At 36.8% G+C, this 24,445-nt stretch overlaps 1 protein-coding gene across 1 annotated transcript; it reads right to left on the reverse strand.

The window, feature by feature from the left end:
- Nucleotides 1-453: 453 nt before the first annotated feature.
- On the reverse strand, nucleotides 454-10,147 carry LOC127987671 (membrane-spanning 4-domains subfamily A member 12-like). The gene is made up of 5 exons (XM_052590008.1): nucleotides 9,977-10,147; nucleotides 9,769-9,888; nucleotides 9,632-9,688; nucleotides 8,945-9,061; nucleotides 454-474 (listed from the first exon to the last, which is right to left on the reverse strand). The coding sequence occupies exons 1-5, from the start codon at nucleotides 10,139-10,141 to the stop codon at nucleotides 454-456; spliced, it is 480 nt and encodes a 159-aa protein (XP_052445968.1). The 5' UTR covers nucleotides 10,142-10,147.
- Between the last annotated feature and the right edge of the window lie 14,298 nt (nucleotides 10,148-24,445).

A 24,445-nucleotide genomic window follows, 5' to 3' on the forward strand; every position in this document is an offset into this window, starting at 1 on the left:
CGTGGCAACTCGAAGTTAATTAATTATGATATAACTACCGACTACGCCAGAATGTGGCGTGGCAACTTGAAGTTAATTAATTATGATATAACTACCGACTACGCCACCCCTCTAAAGTGAGGGGAACTAAATACTTGATGGAATTTAGACACACAGGTTCGTTACCATAGGAGGCAGAGACAGAGGCACTAGCGTATACAAATATTTATTAAATTCACAAAGTAGAAAATACACCTTTTAAAAGATCAGGCAAAGATATGAATCGACCAGGCATACATTAATCAGTTTTACGAAGGCTTACCCCTAGCAGGGTAGGCTAGCTGCAAAAGTGGCTATTCGTAAAAGCACACACACACACACACACACACACACACACAGAGTGAGGTGAGTGACTACAAACGACAATCCACACTCCGTGCTCCAAACACCACCACCACCAGGATACTAGGACAGCTAGCCACCCGACTCAGGGGCCTAAAACACAAAGAACACAATTTACTCAAATGTACAAAACGAAATTAATCTAAAGCCTGATTGACTGAAACAATTACCAAAACACACAACAAAATGTAAAAAAAAAATGAACAATGGTCACTTAAAGAAAACTAAAATGAAAAGGAAAGAAATATATATTTAAAGCAAAAGTTTTAACAAATCACTACAAAATCAAACAAAAATCAATTGTAACGAAAACAAACAATAACCAAAAACCATACAATGATACGAGCACAACAAAACTTAATTAAACAGCAAAACAGCAAAACAGCAAAACAGCAACGCCGTCTTTAATCTGCTATTATGCAGGAGGCGATCTTCCCCACCCGAAAACAGGCGGACGTTCCCAAAACTTTGTCCTACAGGTATTGACTACAGCGTTACACACACCTCATACAGTTGCTCACAGCACAAGTCTCAGAAGATTACTTGAATGAAATCAGTCTAACCAGGTGGCAAGAACAGCCTGAAAACCACAGCGAAGCCAGGAATAATGGGCTATTCAAGCTGCAAAAAGGCGACTCCAGCTTTGTTAGGCGGAAGCGCACACGTACCGGATGGGCGGGGCCAACAATGACGCATCCCAGGTAGCCTAATCACAGCCTTTATAAAGCAATGACTGAGCCCTGATAGGCCGTTTCTAAGTACCAGGGGAGGGAGATTATCTACTTTGCCACACCTGTTTGGGGTAAATCAACCCAGAGGTTATAGTTTATCAAATGGTAAGTTAATCAAGCTTTCTGGAATACCCCCCTGGACTCATTTAGTGTGTTTTTGCCCGTGACCCAGTTTGTGTCTTCGGTGTTTAGTTTGATTAGTTCCCAGGTGTGTCTATTCTATTCCTCATGTGTTCCATGTCCCTGTTAATTTAGTCATGCCATCCACCTGTGTTTCCCCAATTATCCTTTTGTACATAAGCCTTGTCCTTTCAGTTCTGTTTTGTCGGGTCTCCTCACTTGCTACTAACTCATTCACTTACGTGTGTCTATCGCTGTGCTCTTTGAGTTGAATATATTAAAAGCCTTATTCCGTTTATCCTCGACTCCGTATTCCTTCAGGCAGCGAAAACCGTGACATTGTCCCGCTACAGTCACAAAAAGTATTTATTTTGTTCCAGTGCAAGCTATATTGTGAATTTCTGTGTCTTGCATTATTTCTTACAAATGTTAATGTCATATTATACCAAAAGAGTATTAGTGAGGGTCAGAAAGACAGACAGAGGTCTGGTTTTATCCAGATGTTTTTGAGAGGGCGTTTCTGGACATAGAGGAACATCTCTCTCTGGGCATCTGCAACATCACATTTATATTTAGGTTTTAGCCATATCTTAGCCTTTACACCTCCACCTGTGAATTTGCAGTGTTTCCAGATGTTTTAATGCACATTTTTAATTCATGCATAAAAACAACTGGATGGAAACATAAATAGGCCTACTGTTACATTATGTTTAGAGTTTTTTTATTACGCTATTGTGATTAAATTTTTATATTGTGCATTCTGTAGAATTTTTTTATTATTATATAAAAATACATTGAAATTTACAATAAAAAAAATACAGTCAGGTTTTAAGACATCTGATGAAACTTAAATTTAATATGAAAATGTAATTTAATAGTTTTTTGGCAAAGATAAAGGACAAAATATGTTTGCAGTTATTTATTAACAAGGTCCCAATCAGGTATACTTAAGAAAAATAAGACTAACAGAAAAAAATCTACCTTATATTGTTGTGTTACCTTTGACCCACCTGTGTGTTACTTTCGTCCCAACCGATGGGGTCGAAAGTTACAATGTTCAACTTATGTTCAAAGTGAAATTATACTGAAGTCTTTCTACATTTCTACAAAATACCACCTGGTATTGTTAGACCACACTTATGAGTTATGGCCACAGCAGAAATATATCTCTGTATACAACATTATCTTTTAAAATGAAGTTTTTCTGAAAAATGGTACTTTCGCCCCTGCTCTCCCCTAAACATAGCAACATACACAAGACATATCACAACATTATGGTAAATGCGTGTGGAAATGTAAATACACTGAAATGTGTCTGTGCATAAATACAATGTGTGATCAGAGCATCAAAAGCACACATACACTAAACCAGTTCACAAGTCAAACACACACAGACTTTCACACAAAATCTTTTTGTCTTTTTCCTCTTTTTTGATTTATTTATTTTTTTATCTGCACTACCTTGGCTTTGTGACAAATTACAAATGTTCCTGTATTGTAAGCCATTTTGGACATAAGAGTCTGCTAAATGCATAAATGTAAGTACATCTGCATTTACTGTATATTTAAAGCATTTCCTATAATGTAGTTTTTTTTTTTTTTCAGAGTAAGAACTGGTACTAGTTCTACATTTACATTTATAACTGGCGGTATATAAAAACAGTAGAAATCTATGGAATGTCACCATTTACTATTAAGCAAACACACTTCCCATATATATATATATATATATATATATATATATATATATATATATATATATATATATATATATATATATTATTATTATTATTATTAGTTACATTTACATTTTGCAGATGCTTTTATGCAAAGCGACTTACAAATGACTAACAAAAGAGCAACAATATGTAAGTGCAAAGGACAAGTCTCGGTTAGCCTAACATAGTACAAGTAGCAAGGTCCCCCCACACGCCCCTTCAATTTAAAAACTGGTTATGACTGACAGTTTAGCGGTTTCATACAGTATGAGATGCACTAAGGTTAAGGGCAGTTTACTATGAAATATTCTGGTCACTTTATATTTCCTTTTCATTTTAGCTTTAAATGTGTTTATGGCTTGTTTAGCTGAGTGGTATACTGTAATACTTTAACAAATAATGACTTCCACATAAAGGATTATCTAAAATAAAATAACTATTGATTGCTTTTAATGGCAATAATAGCATCACTGCCATTAAATCATTTACCTAGTTTAGTAAAACATTGATGACTGTAGACTGGATGTTGCTTGTAGCTTTGCAGGCAAATGCTGAGATATAGATGGAGATGATGAACTGAGGGATGGTGAATATCAGCATTATTCCAACGACCCGCATATTCTACAAAAAAATCAACATGCACAAACATATGAAAGTAGTTCCAGAAATAATATCTCATAAATAGGTCATCAAAAAAAAAAAGGAAAAAAAATCTGTCAAACCTGTATGACTTTCTTTCTTTTGAAGACAGTTTTAAACTTTAGTCATTGTAATTGCTTCTATTAATTTTCATTGTTTAAGATTGCTGCGTTGTAATTATAGTTAGCTATAGCATTGTTGCTAGCTCATATGAGTGGTAACTCTTTAAGGTTTAGTTTACTTCTGAATTTAAAAAAAAACCTTTTTTGAGGTAAACGTTCCAGGGTTTTTCTCTACATAGTGAATTTCAGTGGGTGGAAGATCCAAACTGCAGCTTCAGTAAAGTTTGAAAGGGCTCTACATGATCCCAGCCAAGGAAGAAGGGTCTTATCTAGCAAAACGTTTGGTCATTTTCTAAAAAAAATAAAATAATAATAATACAATTTATATACTTTTTAACCTCAAATCCTTGTCTTGTCTAACTCTGTGCATTCTGGTTCGTGACAGTCAGGGAATGTCGAAAGACTCTTATTTCATTTTCTCCTCCAATTTCAAAATCATTTTAAATCATCCTACATCGCTGTTTTACCATTTTTATTTTAAAGGGCTTTTTAACTTCTTTGTATGTTCACTTTGTAAACACTGGGCTGGTACCTTTGCAGTGCTTTAGGATGATTTGGAAGTTGGAGGAGAAAATAAAAATGTTAGACAGCAAAAACTTTTTATGATTTTATGATGAACAGAAAGTTCAAAAGAACACCATTTATTTGAAATATATTTTTGCAACATTATGAATGTTTTACTTCTAGCAATTTATTATATTCTGTATGCTGAATGAAAACAGTCATTTCTATTTAATAACACACACATCAAACATTTGAATGGTTGTATATCATGGTTTGTGAATATATTAAAGAGCATAACTGTTTTTCAATACTGACAATAATCAGAAATGTTTCCTGAGCAGCAAATCAGCATATTGGAGACTGGAGAAATGATGCAGATAATTCAGCTTTGATCACAGAAATGAATAACATTTTACAATATATTCACAAATAAAATAACTTTTTTTATTGTAATTAAAATATAATTTATTTACATGATGGCAAAGCTGAATAAATGACAATAAATGATAATCAATAAATCCCCAAAAAAATAACCAGCACAACTGTTTCCAACACAGAGCTTTGATCAAAGCAATAAATAGTATTTTGAAGTATCTTAAAATAGAAAACAATTATTTAAAATTTGAATTCTTCAACAATATTACAGTTGATCAAATAAATGCTGGCTTGATAGCGTAGACCAGAAATGTATTATTTTAATATTATTTATATGTATTTGTGAAGTTTTAGTGCATGATGAAGTTATATATATACTGCATGAGTTAATGTCTGCGTGAACATGTTAGGATCATATGACAGACACAGGGAGAAGAGCTAATTTTGTCCATACAAGAATGTCTACATGCAGGAACGTGTGTACATGTAATGTGCTCCACTGATGCATAGGGTGGCTTATTCTTTCCACTGACGTATGTGTATGTGTATATATATCTCAACTGATGTAAGCATGAAGTATACATTCTATTTTAAACAACACAACATGTTTCTATACCTTGTAAGTAATTGGAAATCCTTTGGTCAGTGGTATATAAGTTATGGTCACTGTTGAAAAGCCACAGAGAAATGAACATACAGCTGGCAAAGACAACAGGTTTCTCTCCTATGCCTGATACATATGACAATAAAGAGTTTTTGACAAGACAACTGGTATGCGGCCCTGTGATTCAACCGTAAAGGGGGACAAAGGTTGATTTAAGATCAACATTTGCTGTCACAAAGAGGATCTCTATTTCATTTGTCTCAATAATCACAATTTGTCAGGTAATACATTTTTTCTTTTCCTTAAAAAAAATTCGAAGCCTGCCTGATGATATTTGTGGTGTTGAGACGGAGACTAAATTATTTTTAAATTACCAGTTGTGTTGCCAATAAATGAGTTTCAGATATAGTTACATTTTAAGTAATTTAATTTGATGTGACTTATTGAGTTGTTCTGATCAGTGGACCTCCAAAATATTTGAATGAAGCTTGGATAAAAGTGGATCTTTTAGAGAAAAATACAATTTTGTCAAATTTTCAGGGGAATAAGCTGTAATGCGATTTAGCAATTAGTTCATTGTGACTGTGAGATGGTGGAATATGGCGAGTCTGCAAAAAGGGGCAGGTTAGACTCTAAAACATGTCCACACTCTGAAGAACCACACTTAGAAGAAGTGTGGGGAAGTGCTACAAGCTGTGAGATTAGTAGCAGTTTAAAGTGGTGGGTCTGTGCTAAAAATAGCGCTGTTCTGAGAACCCTAAAACGTGTAAACACACTAAAGTATATATGAATTATAGTGGCTAGAATAGTGGGCATTCTGTCTTTTGTTGTGGGCATTTTTACAGTAAAGATGATCAATGTATGGGAAAGAGACTAATCAGCTCAAATTAAAAGGAAAAAAATAAATTATAAGAATATTTAGGATTTAACTTTAGTTTTTTTTTTATCTTCTTTTGTTTTATTTAGAAAGAGAGGGCAGGGCAGGACCCCTCCCTTCAGCAGTCAACAGACACACACACACACACACACACATACACACACAGAGAGACACTCTCTCTCACACACACACACACACACACACACACACAGATTTAAATATATCCCTGCTGCTGAGAGCACAGAGAAAAAGATCATCTGAAAAAATGACAGAGAGTGGCTGTAATAGAAGAACAATATCTGCTTGGTGCCTGGAAAAGAAGAACAAAAAGTAAGCCAAGTTTTTGAAGAAAGGACTGAATGTTGATGCTTCTTTGGATGAACAGTTTAGATGGTTCATGATCCAAAAAGACTCAGTCAAGTTGAAAGCCTTTTCAATTCTGGTAGCCCACTGGATTGTGAAACAAGATGGAATTTGTTGCAGTGCAGATGGGAGTGCAGTTCCACTTGTTGAAGCAATGAAGCCTCAGATTGAAGCATATAACAAGTTGAACAAAATTATGTCCATTACATGTTCAGAAAAAAGATAACACAATTATTGATGATTCATTTGATCCAGATTGGACAAATATAATAGCCAAGGCTGAAAGAAAATATTAGCAAGAACCACTAAATACCCAGCAAAAACTGTAATGCCTCCTCCTTCATACAACCCAAGATATCCAACTTTGCCTGGACAATGTAAAGGTTCTAGTAAGCCAAATGGAGGGCCAGTTGACAAAATATGTATTGCATCTGCACGGGCTGCTCCAGTAATAACCAGATCCAAATCAGCCCAGCCAAACAGAGACATTCTTATTCTTTAGCTTGGGTTAAACTAATTAATTTAACTTTGTTGGAACAGCAGCTATGCTAATGATGTCTCTATTTGTTTCTCTGTTTACTAGGATTTATACAAGCTCCACTGACTGTCTTGAAATAATTTTTCAGAAAAATCCTGTCATATGCACACAGACTGACAGTACTACTAAGCTACTATTAAATATCGTAAAAACATAATTTTCTGTAAAGTTGCTTTGTAATGATTTGTATCATAAACAGCACTATACAGATAAACTTGAACTGAATTGAATTGAACATGCCGCGATATACACCAGCACCTACCTCTGATTGGGGTGATGAGACAAGACGACATGATCACAGTTGATAAGGTCGGGCCTGAATTCTCTTCACCTGCTGTTAAAAAGAATTACAATCTGAAAAGATGACGGAAGAAAGATCATTCACACCAGGAGAACATCAAGCCATGCTTACAGCTTTGCCTCCTCTGAAGAGACAAGATCCAAACACAGAGTTTTGGCGAGAACTAGATTCCTTGGTTGAAGCATCAGTAACATTGATTAAGCAAGAAGGTGATAAATGGAAGATGCTTATGGAAGATGGACTTGCTTTGCTAAGAAAGAACCAGACAGAGATGATATAAAGTTTACTGACACACTCGTGGATGGTTTTAGCACAAAATATCAACAAGCCTTATTACTTGGAGTCAATCCAGAAGAAACATTTGACCAAATTATGCAATGGGCTGGTCGTCAAGAGATGGCTATTAGACCGAACAAGGATGAAGGAAACAGGCCAAATCGAAGAGGAGTGGCATTCGTTCAATCCAATATCAACGCAGATAGGATGTTGAAGGTCTGCCACAATTGTGGAAAGCCTGACCACATCATAAAAGACTGTTGGGCTAAAGAAGGTGGAGCAGAAGGTGTAAAGGCCCATCATTTAAAAAGGTAAATGCCAAAAACAATGATAAAACCTCTCGAGGAAAGACGTGGACTGAAGTACAAGTTCATCGGCTCATTGAGGGAATTTAGCATCCACAATAGGAATCAGCACCCCCTGTAAGAAAAAAGAGACAATCGACTTTTCATCCCTGTCTTGACAGGGAGCCATCCATGTGGCTGTCTAAAAGTTAAGACAATATCTCACTATGCTGAAAAGAGCTACCAAAGAAAACAACCAGAAAGTGCGAGTAACTCAGCAGCAGTGGGATGAAAGCTGACGCAGCTGCCACAGAATAGCATGTGCTATGTCATTTTATTCTCCAAAATGGCACCAGGGTTAAATCAAGGAGACGAATTGTTTAATAAAGTCTTTGTGTGTGTGTGTGTGTGTGTGTGTGTACAGAAAGTATTCTCATAGCTTTGTAAAATTATTGTTAAACCCCTGATGTCACATGGATTATTTTATTGATATCCTTGCCATCCTTTTTGCACAAATTATCAAAAGGAAAGAAAAGATGCACAGTGGCCCATCTTTTTTTTTCTTTTTTGTATTTAAATTTTTTTAATATGAATATTGTTTTAATTAGAGTGTGCAGTACAGTAATTGCCTAAATATTTTTATTTTTTTCTGCTTAAATACAGTCATATTCAACTTATATGATTTGTATTATCCCGGAACTGTTCAAATACTGTGGCATATGGACATTACTTTTTTATTTGTAACAAAGAAACATGCATTTTCTGTAAAGCTGCACCAGAACTTCCGATTGGCCCATATGATTTTTGCTATCTGGGTCTGGCCAACAATATAGTGCAGTGATCATATGGACTGCTTTAGTAAAATCTTTAAATATCCAATACCCAGTCATTTTAACTGTATGTTACAGAGCACCCAGTGTTCAGTATTTCTCCATTTGTGTTTTATGCAAGAAAGACAGTCATACAGGTTTAGAGTCATGTACGAGTAGATGATGACAGACTTTTTGAATTAATTGTCCCTTTCAATAGATAGCAGCCTTTAAAAACTAACCATTTAAATAAATACACATTAAATACAATTAAAAAATATTGCAGATTATGCATGTAATACCTCATCATGAAAACGTCGATCATCCATTGATATTAGTTTCAATTGTATGCCCATCAGTATAATGGCTAGTCCTGCAGTTATGGCACTGGCCACATTCAATCCAAGAGAGGCTTTCACCTGCAGGAATAGAATTAACTAATTTCATAAAATTTCTCAAAGTACAGATCACTGAAAAAGGCTTGCATTATTACTTTTAAGCATAAAATCTAGAATCATTGAGCAAACAATGGGGGTTGTAACATTGTAACAGACAATGGAGGTGAACAAGACAGGAGGTGAACTCAAATGCAGGATTTACTGAACAACAAGGGGAGACAACTACAAGGTATGACAGATAAGTATCTAAAGCAGTGAAGATCAGTGACGGGTGAACACTGTGATTGTGATGATGATGATGTTGATTAGGGAGAAACTGTGACAAAAATGGCTTTCCCCATTTACTTCTACTGGATACTTAAAGAGTGCACAAATGGGACAATGAACAACTGCCACTGACAATTGTGACATTTTCTGTTGTATGTATATAACAGGCAGTATTATATGAATAACAGACTTTTTTTTCTCGTTTGGTTTGTTTCTTTTAGAATAAAATTTAGACTTTGACATAAATAGGGCAAGAATGAATTACAGATGTTAAATCAAAAGTTAAAATGTGCAAAATTGGTGGGTGATCTTGTATGTACATACCAAACATGGATTAAGATTTTTCTGCGCAGCAACAGACAGAGAGCCAGCGCTGATGTACTGAGAAAGAAAAACAGGAATTTTGTTATGGAAAATAAAATTAAAAGGGAAATAAGACAAATCCATCAAATGAAACTTACAATGAGAGATCCCCAGTAGGTGATGCCACTAAAGACAACAATAGCAGAGTGTCTGTAGAAATTTGTGGTGTGTAGAATACCAAGTGAGAAGACCATCACTCCAATCATTATCTGTACAGTCTAGACAGCAGATATAGGTTAGATGATTTATTTAAGAAAACATGTATGTAAACCATATATCATTATAATTCATCACAAAATGCATTACCCACAGTGCCTTTAGTTGTGGTTTGAAAAATTCTTTAAAGGTTGTATTGAGATTTGTTCCCATGGCCAGCTGTCCATCAACAAAAATAACGCTGTCTTTTGACTCAGGATTTATTTGGATGATAACTTCAGCTTTGTCAGTAGAGATGACCTTGCTGCTTTCCATTTCAGACATGTTTTGGATTTCACCTGTAATGAGAATGTTGATATTTTTCAAGTTCACTAAGAAATGTGAACAGAAGAAGTTGTTTCTATTTAAAAAATGACAAAAAGATCTGTGCTTCTCATCGATTTTGTTCCTGATAAATACTTAACCTCTGTTAAAACATCGCTATTCACATTTATATACTATACATATGACAATCATTTAATACAATTTTTATATTTTTGTAGTTCTTCTGATGGTTTCGTAGCCTAATGTCCAAAATTTAAATGGAGTGTATAGTACCAAGCAATAAATGAGGAAGAACATACACTGAAACAATTATATTAGTCAAAACATTGTTTGAATTTATGTATCAAAATTGAAACAGACAATACGGTGCACTTTATTTTACAGTACATGTACTAACATGTACTTATAGTGTTTTTACAGTGTATTTATCTAAGAAAGTTCTGGTAACACAAGGTAACTACATGGGGTAGGGTTAGGTTTAGGGGTAGTTTCAGGGTTAGTACCTAGTTGTTACATAGTTATTGTAATTACTATAATAAGTACATAGTATGTACATGAGGAACAGGACTGTAAAATAAAGTGCTACCGACAATACAATAAAATAATAAAAAAGAACATGGATGTTAATTCAGAAAATATTTTACCTGAAATGAGATTGGTTGACATCTGTTAGATCTTTTGACATATCTTTGTGTGTGTTTGGACTCTTTGAAGAACAGTTAGGAGGGGCTTGAAAGGTTTTTTTTTTTTTTTTTTTTTTTTTTTTTGGTCAGCACAAACTACACAAGGCAAAATGTTTCTCTGTCCCTTTAAATAGAGAATACATTGACATTTTAATACTACTACTACTATTGCTACTACTACTAACAACAACAATAAACAATAATATAATATGCACTGTAATCAGTGTGTTCTGGAATCTTGCAAGTTCAACAATTTTGAATTTATCATCATCAGCACTTTTAATTATAACAACTGCCACATGCCATATAAGGACTATTTTATACACCATATTACAATAAACAAAGCTGTAAGGAGAGGTTCCAAGATCTGTACTAAACAGAAAGCTAGCCTTCCTGCAGCTCAACTTAGCTTGGCACTATCCATGCAGGTCATGGGTTCAGTTCTTTAGAAATGCAGGAACTGACAATTATGTTTACCTTGATGTTAGTCACTTATACAAGCTTAGACGACTACAACAGACTGGTCTAGAGTAATGCCAGTCAGATTAAATGTTTTATCTTGGAACATGTTTGGTTGACTTGCATTTCCTTTTCAGTCTTCTACCTTTGCTGCTTTGGTTAATGTGAGGTATTTATCTGTAAAGCCACATTAATAAAATCGTCCCTTCTTGTTTTCAACATTGACCAAATTGGAATCTCTTAAAAGACAAGGATAAGACATGTGAGCAACATGTTTAAAAACCATAGTTGACCAAAGTGCTTAACCATTTCTGGATAAAACTCAAACACAAACAAGACAAATACAGAAAAAAACATCACAATGTCTCAGCTCAGCTCAAAATAAAAGCCAAGGAATACAGGTGTGTCTTAAGTAATGACTTCCAAATTCCAACAGTCTGAGCAGTTTTTATGTGTTTAGGTTAACAATTCCACAAATTAGGTGCCATCAATTTTCAAATTAGGTGGAAAAGCTCGGTCACCTTTATTTTTTAACCATTGTGTGTGTGTGGTCCAGGTATTCTCTACGTCGTGGGGACCAACCAGAAAGTGTGGTTTTAAATATTTTTATACAACTTGCTAAGTCAGTAATAGACATAAATCAAAAGGACATTTCTACTGCTCCATTCTTTCAAGGGCCTTCAGTTTGTTATCTCCTGGATCCACATATTCTTCTAGTAATAGCGAATTCAGGAGAGTTCAGAATAGATCAAATATAACATTTTATTTGTCAGGTTATAATGTATTATGCCAGTTACATAATTAAACAATAAGAATTCAATTCAGAGTGATACATAACATCAGTTGATCAAAGATGAATATAAGAGTGAAAGATGCATACCTGACAGCAGCATGTGTGTGTTCTGGATGCTCCAGAGATCTAAGTACGTTTCTCATAATAAAAGTGACTGTTGTCAGAGAGCTTGTGGATAACTGAAGAGGCATTTGAGCAATCACCAGGGTCAATCACCACCCCTTGCACTCGAACATGACTTAATGAGTTTGGCTGTGCAGTTAGAATTGTAGTTTCCTTTTATTCAGTTTGGCTTCCAAAAATAATGAAAACATCATTTAATTTGTCTGTTAAACACTTGCCAGATGTGATCATGAGGCTCAACTCCATAGTGTTTATTACGTTTGAAGAGAGGGAGAGTCACAATACAGTTCAGTCTTTGAGATGCTGCCCCCAGATGGCACATGTTAGATAACACAAATGTTTTCATCTTGTTTGCTGATTTAATTTAAACAATGCTGTATATGTGCACACTGTTCCTGATGAAGATTGTATTATATGTGGCGTTCAGTATTTATATAACAGTTTATTCTGTTTTTTACTATATCCACACAAGCCTTCTCCCTTTCTCCAACAAAAATCAATCTACATGTGGACTTTGTTTGGCTTTCTCAATGAGCTTTATAGACCTAGGTCCTACAGACTAGAGGTCTTCACAGTGCACTCAAGACCCGTCGACCCAGGACCTGACCCGGCAACCTACCCGCGGGACCCGTACAGGTTCGGGTCTATATTTTAAATGATCAGCCGGGTCCGGGTTGGGTGTTCGAATCTTGTGTGTAATATCCGTTCCATCGGACACATCGGACTCGGAGAACACCCGGCCGTGATCAGACACTGCTTGCGTTTTTTGGAACTTGCAACTTGTAAAATTAGGAAAAGTTAGAGCCAAAAAAAAAAATCTCTCTCTCTCTCTGCCGTTAGAAGCAGAGCACGCAGACTCATTTGATGCAAGTATTCACTCTTACAAAATGCTTCTCCGTGTGATTGGATTTTGCAGGTGGCACTGATTGGGATAGCCTATCAGCAATCACCTTCAGCTATCCCCCAAAGACTTCATGACATTTGATTGAAATTAAGTACAGTACTCACACACACACACAGAGAGAGAGAGAGAGAGAGTTGTCACACATAGATTGATTGTGTGAGAATAGTGTTAGGGGCCGTTCACATATCGCACCTAAAAACAAGCGGAAAACGCTAGACGCGCCGCTTTCTCCTTCTTTCCAAAGCGCTCAGGCAGAAGCGCTCCTGAGGCGTCTGCCGTTGCTAAGCAAAAATGACGCACTCTCTCCATGAAGACGCAGACATTTCAGCAAAGGATAAATGGATTTGCAGCACTAAGAATCGCTTGCAGTAGCTCTACTATTAAATTTATTTGAAAATGGCTATGCGCATACCGCGTGGCTACATTGGAAATAACGAACTTGAGCGTGCAAAAGACGCGATATGTGAACGGCCCCTTTTTTTTTCCTTCTTTGTATGCTGCCCTAAAGTCAGTTGATAATCTGATTTTCTTTAATCATTATTTTCTCTTCTATGCTGCGTGTATAAGACGGTCAGGTTCAGAGGTGTGTCAGAACATCGCTATATTGCCTTCTTAGCTGGTTTAGGTTTATTAATTTGATTGATGAAAAAACAAAGAAACCCAAATATACACAATTGTTAGCTGAATTTCCTTTTCTAATATTACACATTAATGTAAGCTGAGCATTTGCTTTGATGTTCTTGAGTATGCGGTGTGTTTAACACAGTCAGGTTCAAATGTGGGTGCAAAAATCCATTAAAACTCTAGCAGAGGTTTGTCAGAGCGTTGCCATTGTGCTATTGCCTTGTGGGCAACTGAGAAATGTTAAATAAAGCAACATGGTAAAAAGATGAAAATGACTTGATTTTACTTTCAATTCCTTTTACATTATCCAAGGTATTATCATTAAAATTGTTCATAACTCCATGTAGAATGTTTCTGTACGTAAATGTAAGCACTGTGGCAGTAGTAATGCAATATTTAGAAAATGTACTCTTGTACTTTTGATACTCAAGTACTTTTAAAAACAAGTACTTCAGTACATTTACTTAAGTACACAACTGACTGTAATACTTTTACTTGTACTTGATTAAAATCTAGCAAGGGGTATCTGTACTTTTACTCAAGTAATAAAGCTGTGTGCTATGTACGCCCCTGGTCTTAAGTAATATTCTAATTCTCTGAAATACTGAATTTAGGATTTTCCTTAGTTGTCAGTTATAATCATCAAAATTAAAAGAAATATACATTTGAAATGTATCAGTCTGTATTTAATGAATTAATAGGTAACAGGTAAGACATCATTTCTACCCTTTTCTGGCTCTAGGAGGCGCTACAGCTCTATGGGACATGCAGCAGTTGATTCCGTGTTACACCATCATCTAATCTACTATTATCAGAGTAGATAGAACAAGGCAATCATCTCCATGCATTTGCCTGTTCTTATATTGAGTCATTTTTATCATTCTGTCTCTGACTAATGATATTAGATCTCATTTGGAATACTGTATAGGCTTCAGATGCTGTTATGGTTATAATGTGCTGTCAGAGAGAGAGGAAGCTGATGTACTCTCAACTCTGATTCAGCACAGTCAGGCTACTGTAGAGCAATAGCTTGGATAATGATATTGACGTACAATCACCACCCACCCGGAGAAAAATGTTGTTGCTCAGAAGATTGGTCTTTTATATCTCTGGAGATTTCGTTTTTAGTTGTGTGTGTATTTGTTTGTTTATTTATTGGCAAATCTGAGCACAGTTTTTGATATTGTTGAGATCTCTTTTAAAAGTCTACAGGACTGGTTCTCTACTTGAGGGCCTCAGCACACTTGCAATACAAATCCATGAGCCAATAATAAGCCATGAAGAACATTCATTATGGAACTTAATTATTTTAATGTTGCCAGTCCTATTTAAAGCAATTAAAAAAGTTTCAAAATAAGCAGCTATGTCAATTATTATTTTATTTATTTTTTTACAGTTATATGACTCCTTGTTAAATTTTTTAATATGTCTTTTGTTGACCTTTAAATGTTGTCATCGACAGTAAGGGGGTCTTAGAGACAAAAAGGTGGAAAACCACTGCTCCAGAGGAGATTACTGGAATGTTTTCTCACAATATGTTTTCTATTTGCTCTTCATTTATCTAATTGCTATCTAGAAGGTGCAACTGAGATATTAAAGAGATATTGTTTTCTTTCCTTTGGGCTGAATTTCCGGAACAGTTTCACAAATGATGAAGACAACAAATTAAAGCCACTACTGGAAGCCACTTTAAAATGATTGATTAATAGAATAAAAAATTAAAAGTTTGATTCATTGCTACTGATACACTAAAAACACAGGTTAGTAGTTGGAGAATCAACTCTATATGACTGGGATTACCTGACCTAAGAGTCACTTCACTCACTATAGTCCTCAACTCATATATTCATCAACTCATCTTCGGCTGGCATGATTCCCTTGTCTTGATTAATTGTGTTTTTGCTGTAGGTGCAGCTCCTGAAGGATCAGCTGGCCGCAGAGACGGCTGCTCGCATGGAGGCACAGGCCAGAACTCACCAGCTGCTGCTGCAGAACCGAGACTTACTGCAACATACTGCCCTGCTGGTGAAACACCTCAGCCAACTGGAGATCAGAGTCAGTGGAGCCACACAGAGTAAGACACATATGTGTAAACACAACACTCCCCAGAACCCTGAAGAGAGCTACACTGATTGGAGACTAAAGTCACTCCCATAAAACATCACAAGTTATTTCATAAAATTAGTCTCTCTACATTTCAAAACAAATAAAATATTTTTTTATATATTTTGCAGTAATCTTAAAGATATAATGTATTTAAATTGCTAATCATTCATTGTTTAATACTGTACCATTATTTATGATTTGGTTATTGTCTGTGCTTTATAAATACCTTTATAATTCATTTATTGCTGCTTAAAATGTAGTGTTGGCATTTTAAAAATATTTCCCAATATTGCTGTTGTTACTGTATTTTTTGTTTTAATGTATTTTTGCACTTTTTAATTGTGGTGTATATTAACAAGAATTTTAAGCACAAAATTTGATTTGCTTAAATGCATTTTTGTGATTTCTGAAAATATATATATTTTTTTTTTTTTAGATGAACATTATGTTGCTGTGATTCATCTCTTAGCTACCTAGTTTGGTTCATAGCTAAGAAATTTTTATAATATATTTCTACAAAAGAAATGAATGGGAAAAATACTTCCAGATTCCAGGCTGCTGAAAAAGTGGGTGGTCACTGGTTTGCTCTATTACAGTCATAAACACACACAGGCATTTTTTGGCAGGCTGGGATGTAATTGAGTTGAAGGGTGTACAGTAATCTATATCAGAGTTTAATGCAGGAGTTTATTGGGTTTGATTCATCAGCACTAGGCTCCATGCAGAATTTAACTTTCAGAAAGTGTGTGTGTGTGTGTGTGTACGGTATGTGTGCATACATATGCTTATACCCTTAAAGGGGGGGTGAAATGCTATTTCATGCATACTGAGATTTTTACACTGTTAAAGAGTTGGATTCCCATGCTAAATATGGACAAAGTTTCAAAAATTAAGTTGTACGTTTGAAGGAGTGTTTTCCGGTTTGTCACAAGTTTCGGAAAGTTTTTTTCTTCTATACGGAAGAGCGTGCACTCCCGTATAGCAGAGCAGAGACATTCACTGATCAGAGCGAGAGCGAAATGTCACAAAAGGAGTGTGTTTTTGGTTGCCAGGGCAAGACAACCCTGCACAGATTACCCCCCCAAAAAAACAGCATTAAGGGACCAGTGGATGGAGTTTATTTTTACAGAGCATCAACGGAGTTGTGCAAGTGTTTTTGTTTGTTCCCTGCATTTCGAAGATGCTTGTTTTACAAACAAGGCCCAGTTTGACGCTGGATTTGCACATCGTTTATTTCTTAAGGATAATGCAGTCCCAACGAAAAAGGGTCACGATCGTGTGTTGGAACCACAGGCGGTGAGTAAAACTGCTTCAAATATCTCTGTGTTGTTCACATAGCTATCAGCGCATAAGCACATCAAGTAAACAACATGCGATGTTGTCATCAAACTGCACTTACCACATGTACAGCTTAAAAAAAAAAAAAAAAAAAAAAAAGACGACATAAAGTGGAACTTAGTCATTTTCCAAAACCGCTAAGCAAATACATACAGTTTCAATACAGACTACATAGAGACGTCCTGATATAGTCGTTGCTGCTGCTGCTCTCGTTCAGTTTCAGCCTCGGGATCTGATTCTGGATCATAAATAAACGGCTGAATCTGACTGTTAGCCATGGTTTGTTTTGGATGATGGTTTTGTCCTCAAGGTAATGTCACAGCTCCCAGATGCGCTCAACGCAAAAGCCTACTGGCGCTCGTGATTCTTTAGCTCCGCCCACACGTCACGCCTCCAGCTGCTCGTGTTTTTCCAGGAAAAAATGGTACAGACTATCTTTCTCTTATTAATATAATAAAACTAAAGACTTTTTGGAGTTATAAAGGATGCAGTACTACTCTACTCAAGATTAACAGGGTATTGACTGAAAACGAGCATAAGTGTCTGTCAGTGAAGAGCTACTGTATGGCCAAGTCTCCCAATAGCAATTTTTTATCATAAGCTTAATTTACATAAGCATTGAAATTCAAAAACTTCTGTAGGTATGATATTCCCATCCTCTATTGTTACTGACTGTTTCAAGTTGGCTATTAAGACCTTTACTTCATGTCTCAAATTGGAATTTGTATTTTATGGAAGAAGAATCACCATGGAGTAGCGTGCCTCCTCGTTCTCACTCTCTGAAACTGGAGAGCCTCTGCACCCCTTGCTCAGACCAGCCCATCATCTCCACTCCAGCAGGACCACCAGAAAATCCTCCTGTTTCCTCCCACGCTGAGTCCTACCCAGGGGCGGACTGGCCATCTGTGTGATCTGGAGAATCACAGAACGGCCGGTACTCCAGGACGGCCGGCGGGCCGGCCCACCACCAGCCACGCACGCAGTCATCATCACCTGTTTTATCTCCCCACGCTAATCTGTTTTACACTCCAGTACTGTAGGTGGCAGTAATACACCTTTAAGTTGTAGGCCAGCTGCACTGGCCGTGGCCGCCAAGTAAGAATAAGAAGTAGAAGAGTAGGAAGAAATTACGTTAACGTTAGATAGAAGAAGCATAGAAACAAACAAACAATATGCATAACGCAGCCGGGGGTAAAAAAAAAAAACGGAAAGAAAAGGGTGGGGCTGAGAAGGCGGAATTAAAAAAAAGCGGAATTTAGATACTGAAGCCGCTAAATTTCCCAAACTAACTGAAATATATAGCAATATTTTCCAGCAGCAGCACCTCGCAGATAAATATTAGCAGCAGTGAAGAAGTGAGGCAGACAGCTGCAGCAACATGCCACCAGTGATGATGATGAGGAACAGAAAGATGAGCTGGTTCCACAGGCAGATCCAGATCCAAGTATGGAACATGAGAGGAGAAAGAGAGTTACTTGCTAGGGATGATGATAGGAAGTGATATTCAGGTTGCTACATTTTTAATGATCACAGTAGTTAAAACAGCTAAACTTCAACATTTTAGCTGTAAATTATCACATGCAGTAGCTAATATTAAGAAATATGTTGTGCTTTTACTTTTAAAAATGTTGGTAACATTACAGTTAATGCTTACAAACTTAGAAGATTTTGAATACAGAAGTTAAATTTGTAATGGTGTATTTTCATTTAGATGTGGTATTATTATCTGTGCAGTAAGATTAATTAATTAATAACTGCATAAATTAAGATTATTAAGTAACAAATTCATTTAAAGACAGCATGGCATATATTGTAAAATATAATGTTATAACAGGATATTATATAAACTATTCCTTGCCATCTTGGAATAAAACCTGTTTAAAAAAAAAAAAATCCATTCCATCGCTGTTTTTTCAGGTTGAGCTTAGACCAAGAGAAGAGAAAGACATCTACTCAACATCTATTAAACTTCAGTGCTATTGCTATAATTTGGATGGTATGGTATCATGAGCCACAATTAAAGTCTTGTGACACTCATGCCAGGCGTTATTGTTGTTGTTGTTGAGTTTACACGCGCCGAGTGCTTTGGGCAGGGCCTAGTCCAGGGCCGTTTTTTAGTCCCAGTCCGTCCCTGGTCCTACCTCAATCTGCTCAACCTATGTGGTGCGCCCACCGTTACAGCCAATGGGAAGCCAGCGAGAGCAAGAAGTGAAGCAGGACTGGATGTAGCAAGAAGGGATGTTGCTAAGCTAAAAACACAGAATTCAACAGCACTTGTTGAGAGGTAACAACACAAGATAATAGCACTTAAATTGACTTATATGCAGATTAATTAGTTTTAGTCTGTCATACAAAGATCCATTTATGCACTAAATTGCATATTGATAGTGGAGCTAATGGTAAATTTTAACACCTATATAATTGCATGTTACTAATGAAGAAAAACAGACTGGATGACTGACTACATTCATAAGATTGCACTGAGGAGGAGCCCAAACTACACTCAATGGTCAAGTGATGCTGAAATGATTATGGTGTGCGACATTGGCATAGACTGTGTATAATAATCAATTCTTTGTGACTGTATAATTCTTAATTTGGAAAAGACATTTAGTTCCCACTTTAAGTGGACCTAGTTCCAAGGACATCTACAAGATGGATTAGAATGCTGATAAAGACAAGAAAAGATGAGACATAAACAATGCAATACAATGTTTATTTATAAAGCACATTTAAAAGAACCAAAGTTGACCAAAGTGCTGCACATAGAATGCAAAAGAAACAAGTCAACAAGTTAATAAACAATAAAACACAAACTCTAAAACACATACTGTAAAATGGATGAGGTTCACTAAAATAAAGGATATTGCACAGCAAGTCATAAAATATTAAATGCCAAGGAGGAGAAATATGTTCACTTCAACTGTGGAAAATATGATATTTGGCTAATGGCTATTTCTTAAAATTAACTCAGAAAGATAACTACACTTTGCAGCTTTAGCAGCTCGCCGATAGGCAGAAAGAGAGTCACTTTAAATTTCATATGACACTTGTAGTTTGTCTTTCCATTTAGGTTCAGCCTTTCTACAGGTCTTGTCTGAGCGAATGAGTGAAATGATTTTGCCAAGGTATTTACTGTAATAGTTTTTTCACCTTTAGTGGTGTTTAAAATATTAGAACAGGTAGCATTGAACAGACTTAGATGTTCGTCGGCATCCAAGTGTTATGTAGAAGAATTGATAACATGATTAGCACCAAGATGTATGTAAATGGAGGAAAATCTGTCACTTGAACTGTCAGTGATGATTCGAATCCATCTTTTGTATCTACTTTGAAGGCATCTTGAGTAAAATTCAAAACTGTAAAACACTTGAACCAGAAGCAGCGAGAGCAGGTTAACAGAATACAGAAGTCTGTTGCACATAACCTCTGTGAAATATTTTTTTTTCTTTCACAGCACTGCTGTTTGAAACATTAATTATAGCAAGAATGTTTCTTGAGCACAAAACCAACATAATAAAATGATTTCTGAAGGATCATATGACACTGAAGACTGGAGTAATGTCAGCTGAAAATTCAGCTTTACCATCACAGGAATGTAATATATTGAAATATAAAGACAAATATTTTCAATTGTAAAAATCTTATAAAATAATAATGTTTTTACTGTATATTTGATTAAATAAATGCTGCCTTGGTGAGGTTTTACATAACAACATAACTCACAAACTTTTCAACTGAAGTACATAGAAAAGAAATTGAATAAAAGTGTGACAGAAAATGAGATAAGTGCAGGAAGGCAATGTTAGATCACTGCTGATTGTGAAAGATTCCTTTTTCTTAGTCGAGTTGCTCCTTTCCAATCTGTAATTTAATCACTGATTAAATTTAATCACTGAAATTTGAGCTGCAACATCTGGACAAAATAATCACAGTTTGCCAGCGTATGGAACAGAGCAGATCAGCACCAAAACAAACCCAGAAATACAACAAAACTACTAAACATTTGAGCCATTATGGGTCTCAGAATCTCACTAAAATTTTGAAAACTATTCAGTTGATGTTTATGTTTGTGAAGATTTATTTGGCAGTTGTTTGGGTTTTCTAAAACTAGTTCACATAATCCCACCTCCTCTCTGACCTCCTTCTTTCCTCTCTATTCCTTCTCCACACACACATAAGACCTGTTGGAATAGAACTGGTTGTGAGCAATTTTAACAAATCCAATGAAAGTGTATTAGAAGGCAGAGAGCAATCTTTCCACATTGAGTTTTGGCTGGCAAGTTTCTTTGAATAGTAATGGAAAATGTTGACCTTTGTTCAGGACTGCACATGTATTACTCTGTGTGTGTTTGTGTATGGGGGGGGGTGTAAACAGTTGTTGAGCTTAGCAACACACACCTACACACATTCCTTCTCAAGAACGTCTGCAAGATACATTTTCTTGCTTTCATTGGTTTGTTGTTTGTCATAGATTGCTAATTTGTTTCTGTAACAAAAAACGGTGAAAGCATGTAAATATGTGTTTTTGTTATTGTATGCATACTGTATATGCTTGCTTCTCGATCTGCTTGTGTGCCATATAATGTATTCAAGATTATATGTGTGTTAGTCTGGGAGAGTTATTTATTTTACAGTTATCGTGGAAAGCTGCAGTCTCTCGCACACAGTAAACATTAATTTTCACACTTTATTAGAGCAATTTAGAGCTTGCAGAAAACCTCACACTTGTACACACACACAAAAACACAAGTAAAAACACACTTATTGATTTCTATAAACTAACAAAACACTCACAGGTCCAGGGAAAGACTAAAAAATATGCACAGTCACTGTAACACATAAATCCAATCCAGGATATTAAGGGAAAATGAAAACAAAACAAGATATAACAAGACCTCTGAATAGACTTGACTTGAAAGACAGTTCTCAAAACACTTACCAAAAACAGCTTGGGTACAGACAGACTACACTAGACAAGACACAATTTAAACAAATGAACTATAAAGGCACAGGTGGATATAGTCAGGGCATGTGCAGGAAATACTTGCTGTGGCTGTATTCAGAATGGATTGTTAATTTGCTGATTACGGCATACTGTGCAGTATAAGAAAACAAACTTTTCAACATATAATGCTACATCATGGTCAAATGATGTAACTATGACCAAAAGTACCTGGAGTTAATTGTCTATATTCTGGTCAACTCTTTACTCTGCTCCTTATAAAATCTCCCAGAATTAACTTTTATTTGTAAAAGCTAAACAGCTAAACAGTTAACAAATATTCAGTTAAGGTAGATATTCACAATAAGTTGTTTACGTGATCCAAAATTAATGCAGATATATGCTAGGTGTCTGTGATTTTGTCTGATTTCTAAACTAAAAATTCTTCCAATTCTAGTCATGGCTTGCTTCAATCAGGTTAATGCGTCTATATGCCACTTTCATATATATTAGTGCAGTCAAGTTCATTGGGGTCTATATGATTTATTTTTATGATAAAAATTAATATTATATTAGGCAAGGACACATTGAATTAATCAAAAGTGACAGTAAAGATACTTGTTACAATTTTGTTTTTGTTTTTTTAAATAAAAAACTGTTTTGTGTTTGTTTTTTTAGGTTTCTATTAATACAAAATAATAAATGTATCAACAACCATTCAAACATTGATAATAACAAGAAATGTCTTTTGAGCATTAAATCAGGATATCAGAATGATTTTTTGAAGGATCATGTGACTCTGAAGATTGTAATAATAAATGCTGAAAATTCAGCTTTGCCATCACAGAAATAAATTACATTATAATACATATTACCATATATCTTAGCTGATTTATGTTGTGTAAATTGGGCCAACCACAGCTGATTCCAATCTGGCTTAGACTCAATGGCAGGGCTTATTTTTTAGACAATAAACTTATACAATAAAAGGAGGACTTTGAAGAGTGATGTTTTTGGAAACAGAAACAGAAAAAGAGAAACACTGTAATGTATGGACGAGGAAGAGTAAGAGCAAGAGGCCCAGGGAGAAGAGCAGGAGCAGTGAGAGGAGCAGGAGCAGTGAGAGGAGCAGGAGAAGTGAGAGGAGCAGGAGCAGTGAGAGGAGCAGTGAGAGATGCAGTGAGAGGAGCAGTGAGAGGAGCAGTGAGAGGAGCAGGAGCAGTGAGAGGAGCAGGAGCAGTGAGAGGAGCAGTGAGAGGAGCAGGAGCAGTGAGAGGAGCAGTGAGAGATGCAGTGAGAGGAGCAGTGAGAGGAGCAGGAGCAGTGAGAGGAGCAGTGAGAGGAGCAGGAGCAGTGAGAGGAGAAGTGAGAGATGCAGTGAGAGGAGCAGTGAGAGGAGCAGGAGCAGTGAGAGGAGCAGTGAGAGGAGCAGGAGCAGTGAGAGGAGCAGGAGAAGTGAGAGGAGCAGGAGCAGTGAGAGGAGCAGGAGCAGTGAGAGGAGCAGTGAGAGATGCAGTGAGAGGAGCAGTGAGAGGAGCAGTGAGAGGAGCAGGAGAAGTGAGAGGAGCAGGAGCAGTGAGAGGAGCAGTGAGAGATGCAGTGAGAGGAGCAGTGAGAGGAGCAGGAGCAGTGAGAGGAGCAGTGAGAGGAGCAGGAGAAGTGAGAGGAGCAGTGAGAGGAGAAGTGAGAGATGCAGTGAGAGGAGCAGTGAGAGGAGCAGTTAGAGGAGCAGGAGCAGTGAGAGGAGCAGTGAGAGGAGCAGGAGCAGTGAGAGGAGCAGGAGAAGTGAGAGGAGCAGGAGCAGTGAGAGGAGCAGGAGAAGTGAGAGGAGCAGGAGCAGTGAGAGGAGCAGTGAGAGATGCAGTGAGAGGAGCAGTGAGAGGAGCAGTGAGAGGAGCAGGAGCAGTGAGAGGAGCAGGAGCAGTGAGAGGAGCAGGAGAAGTGAGAGGAGCAGGAGCAGTGAGAGGAGCAGTGAGAGATGCAGTGAGAGGAGCAGTGAGAGGAGCAGGAGCAGTGAGAGGAGCAGTGAGAGGAGCAGGAGAAGTGAGAGGAGCAGGAGCAGTGAGAGGAGCAGTGAGAGATGCAGTGAGAGGAGCAGTGAGAGGAGCAGGAGCAGTGAGAGGAGCAGTGAGAGGAGCAGGAGAAGTGAGAGGAGCAGGAGCAGTGAGAGGAGCAGTGAGAGATGCAGTGAGAGGAGCAGTGAGAGGAGCAGTGAGAGGAGCAGGAGCAGTGAGAGGAGCAGTGAGAGGAGCAGGAGCAGTGAGAGGAGCAGTGAGAGGAGCAGGAGAAGTGAGAGGAGCAGGAGCAGTGAGAGGAGCAG

This window comes from Carassius gibelio, chromosome A5, assembly GCF_023724105.1.
Source record: "Carassius gibelio isolate Cgi1373 ecotype wild population from Czech Republic chromosome A5, carGib1.2-hapl.c, whole genome shotgun sequence".
NCBI lineage: Eukaryota > Metazoa > Chordata > Actinopteri > Cypriniformes > Cyprinidae > Carassius > Carassius gibelio.

Coding starts and splice junctions, on each gene's coding strand:
- LOC127987671 (XM_052590008.1), bottom strand. CDS start 10,141: ATGGAAAGCAGCAAGGTCATCTCTACTGACAAAGCTGAAGTTATCATC. Junction 9,689..9,768: donor CCTACTGGGGATCTCTCATT/GTAAGTTTCATT, acceptor TTTCTTTCTCAG/TACATCAGCGCTGGCTCTCT. Junction 9,062..9,631: donor AAAATCTTAATCCATGTTTG/GTATGTACATAC, acceptor CTATTCCTGCAG/GTGAAAGCCTCTCTTGGATT.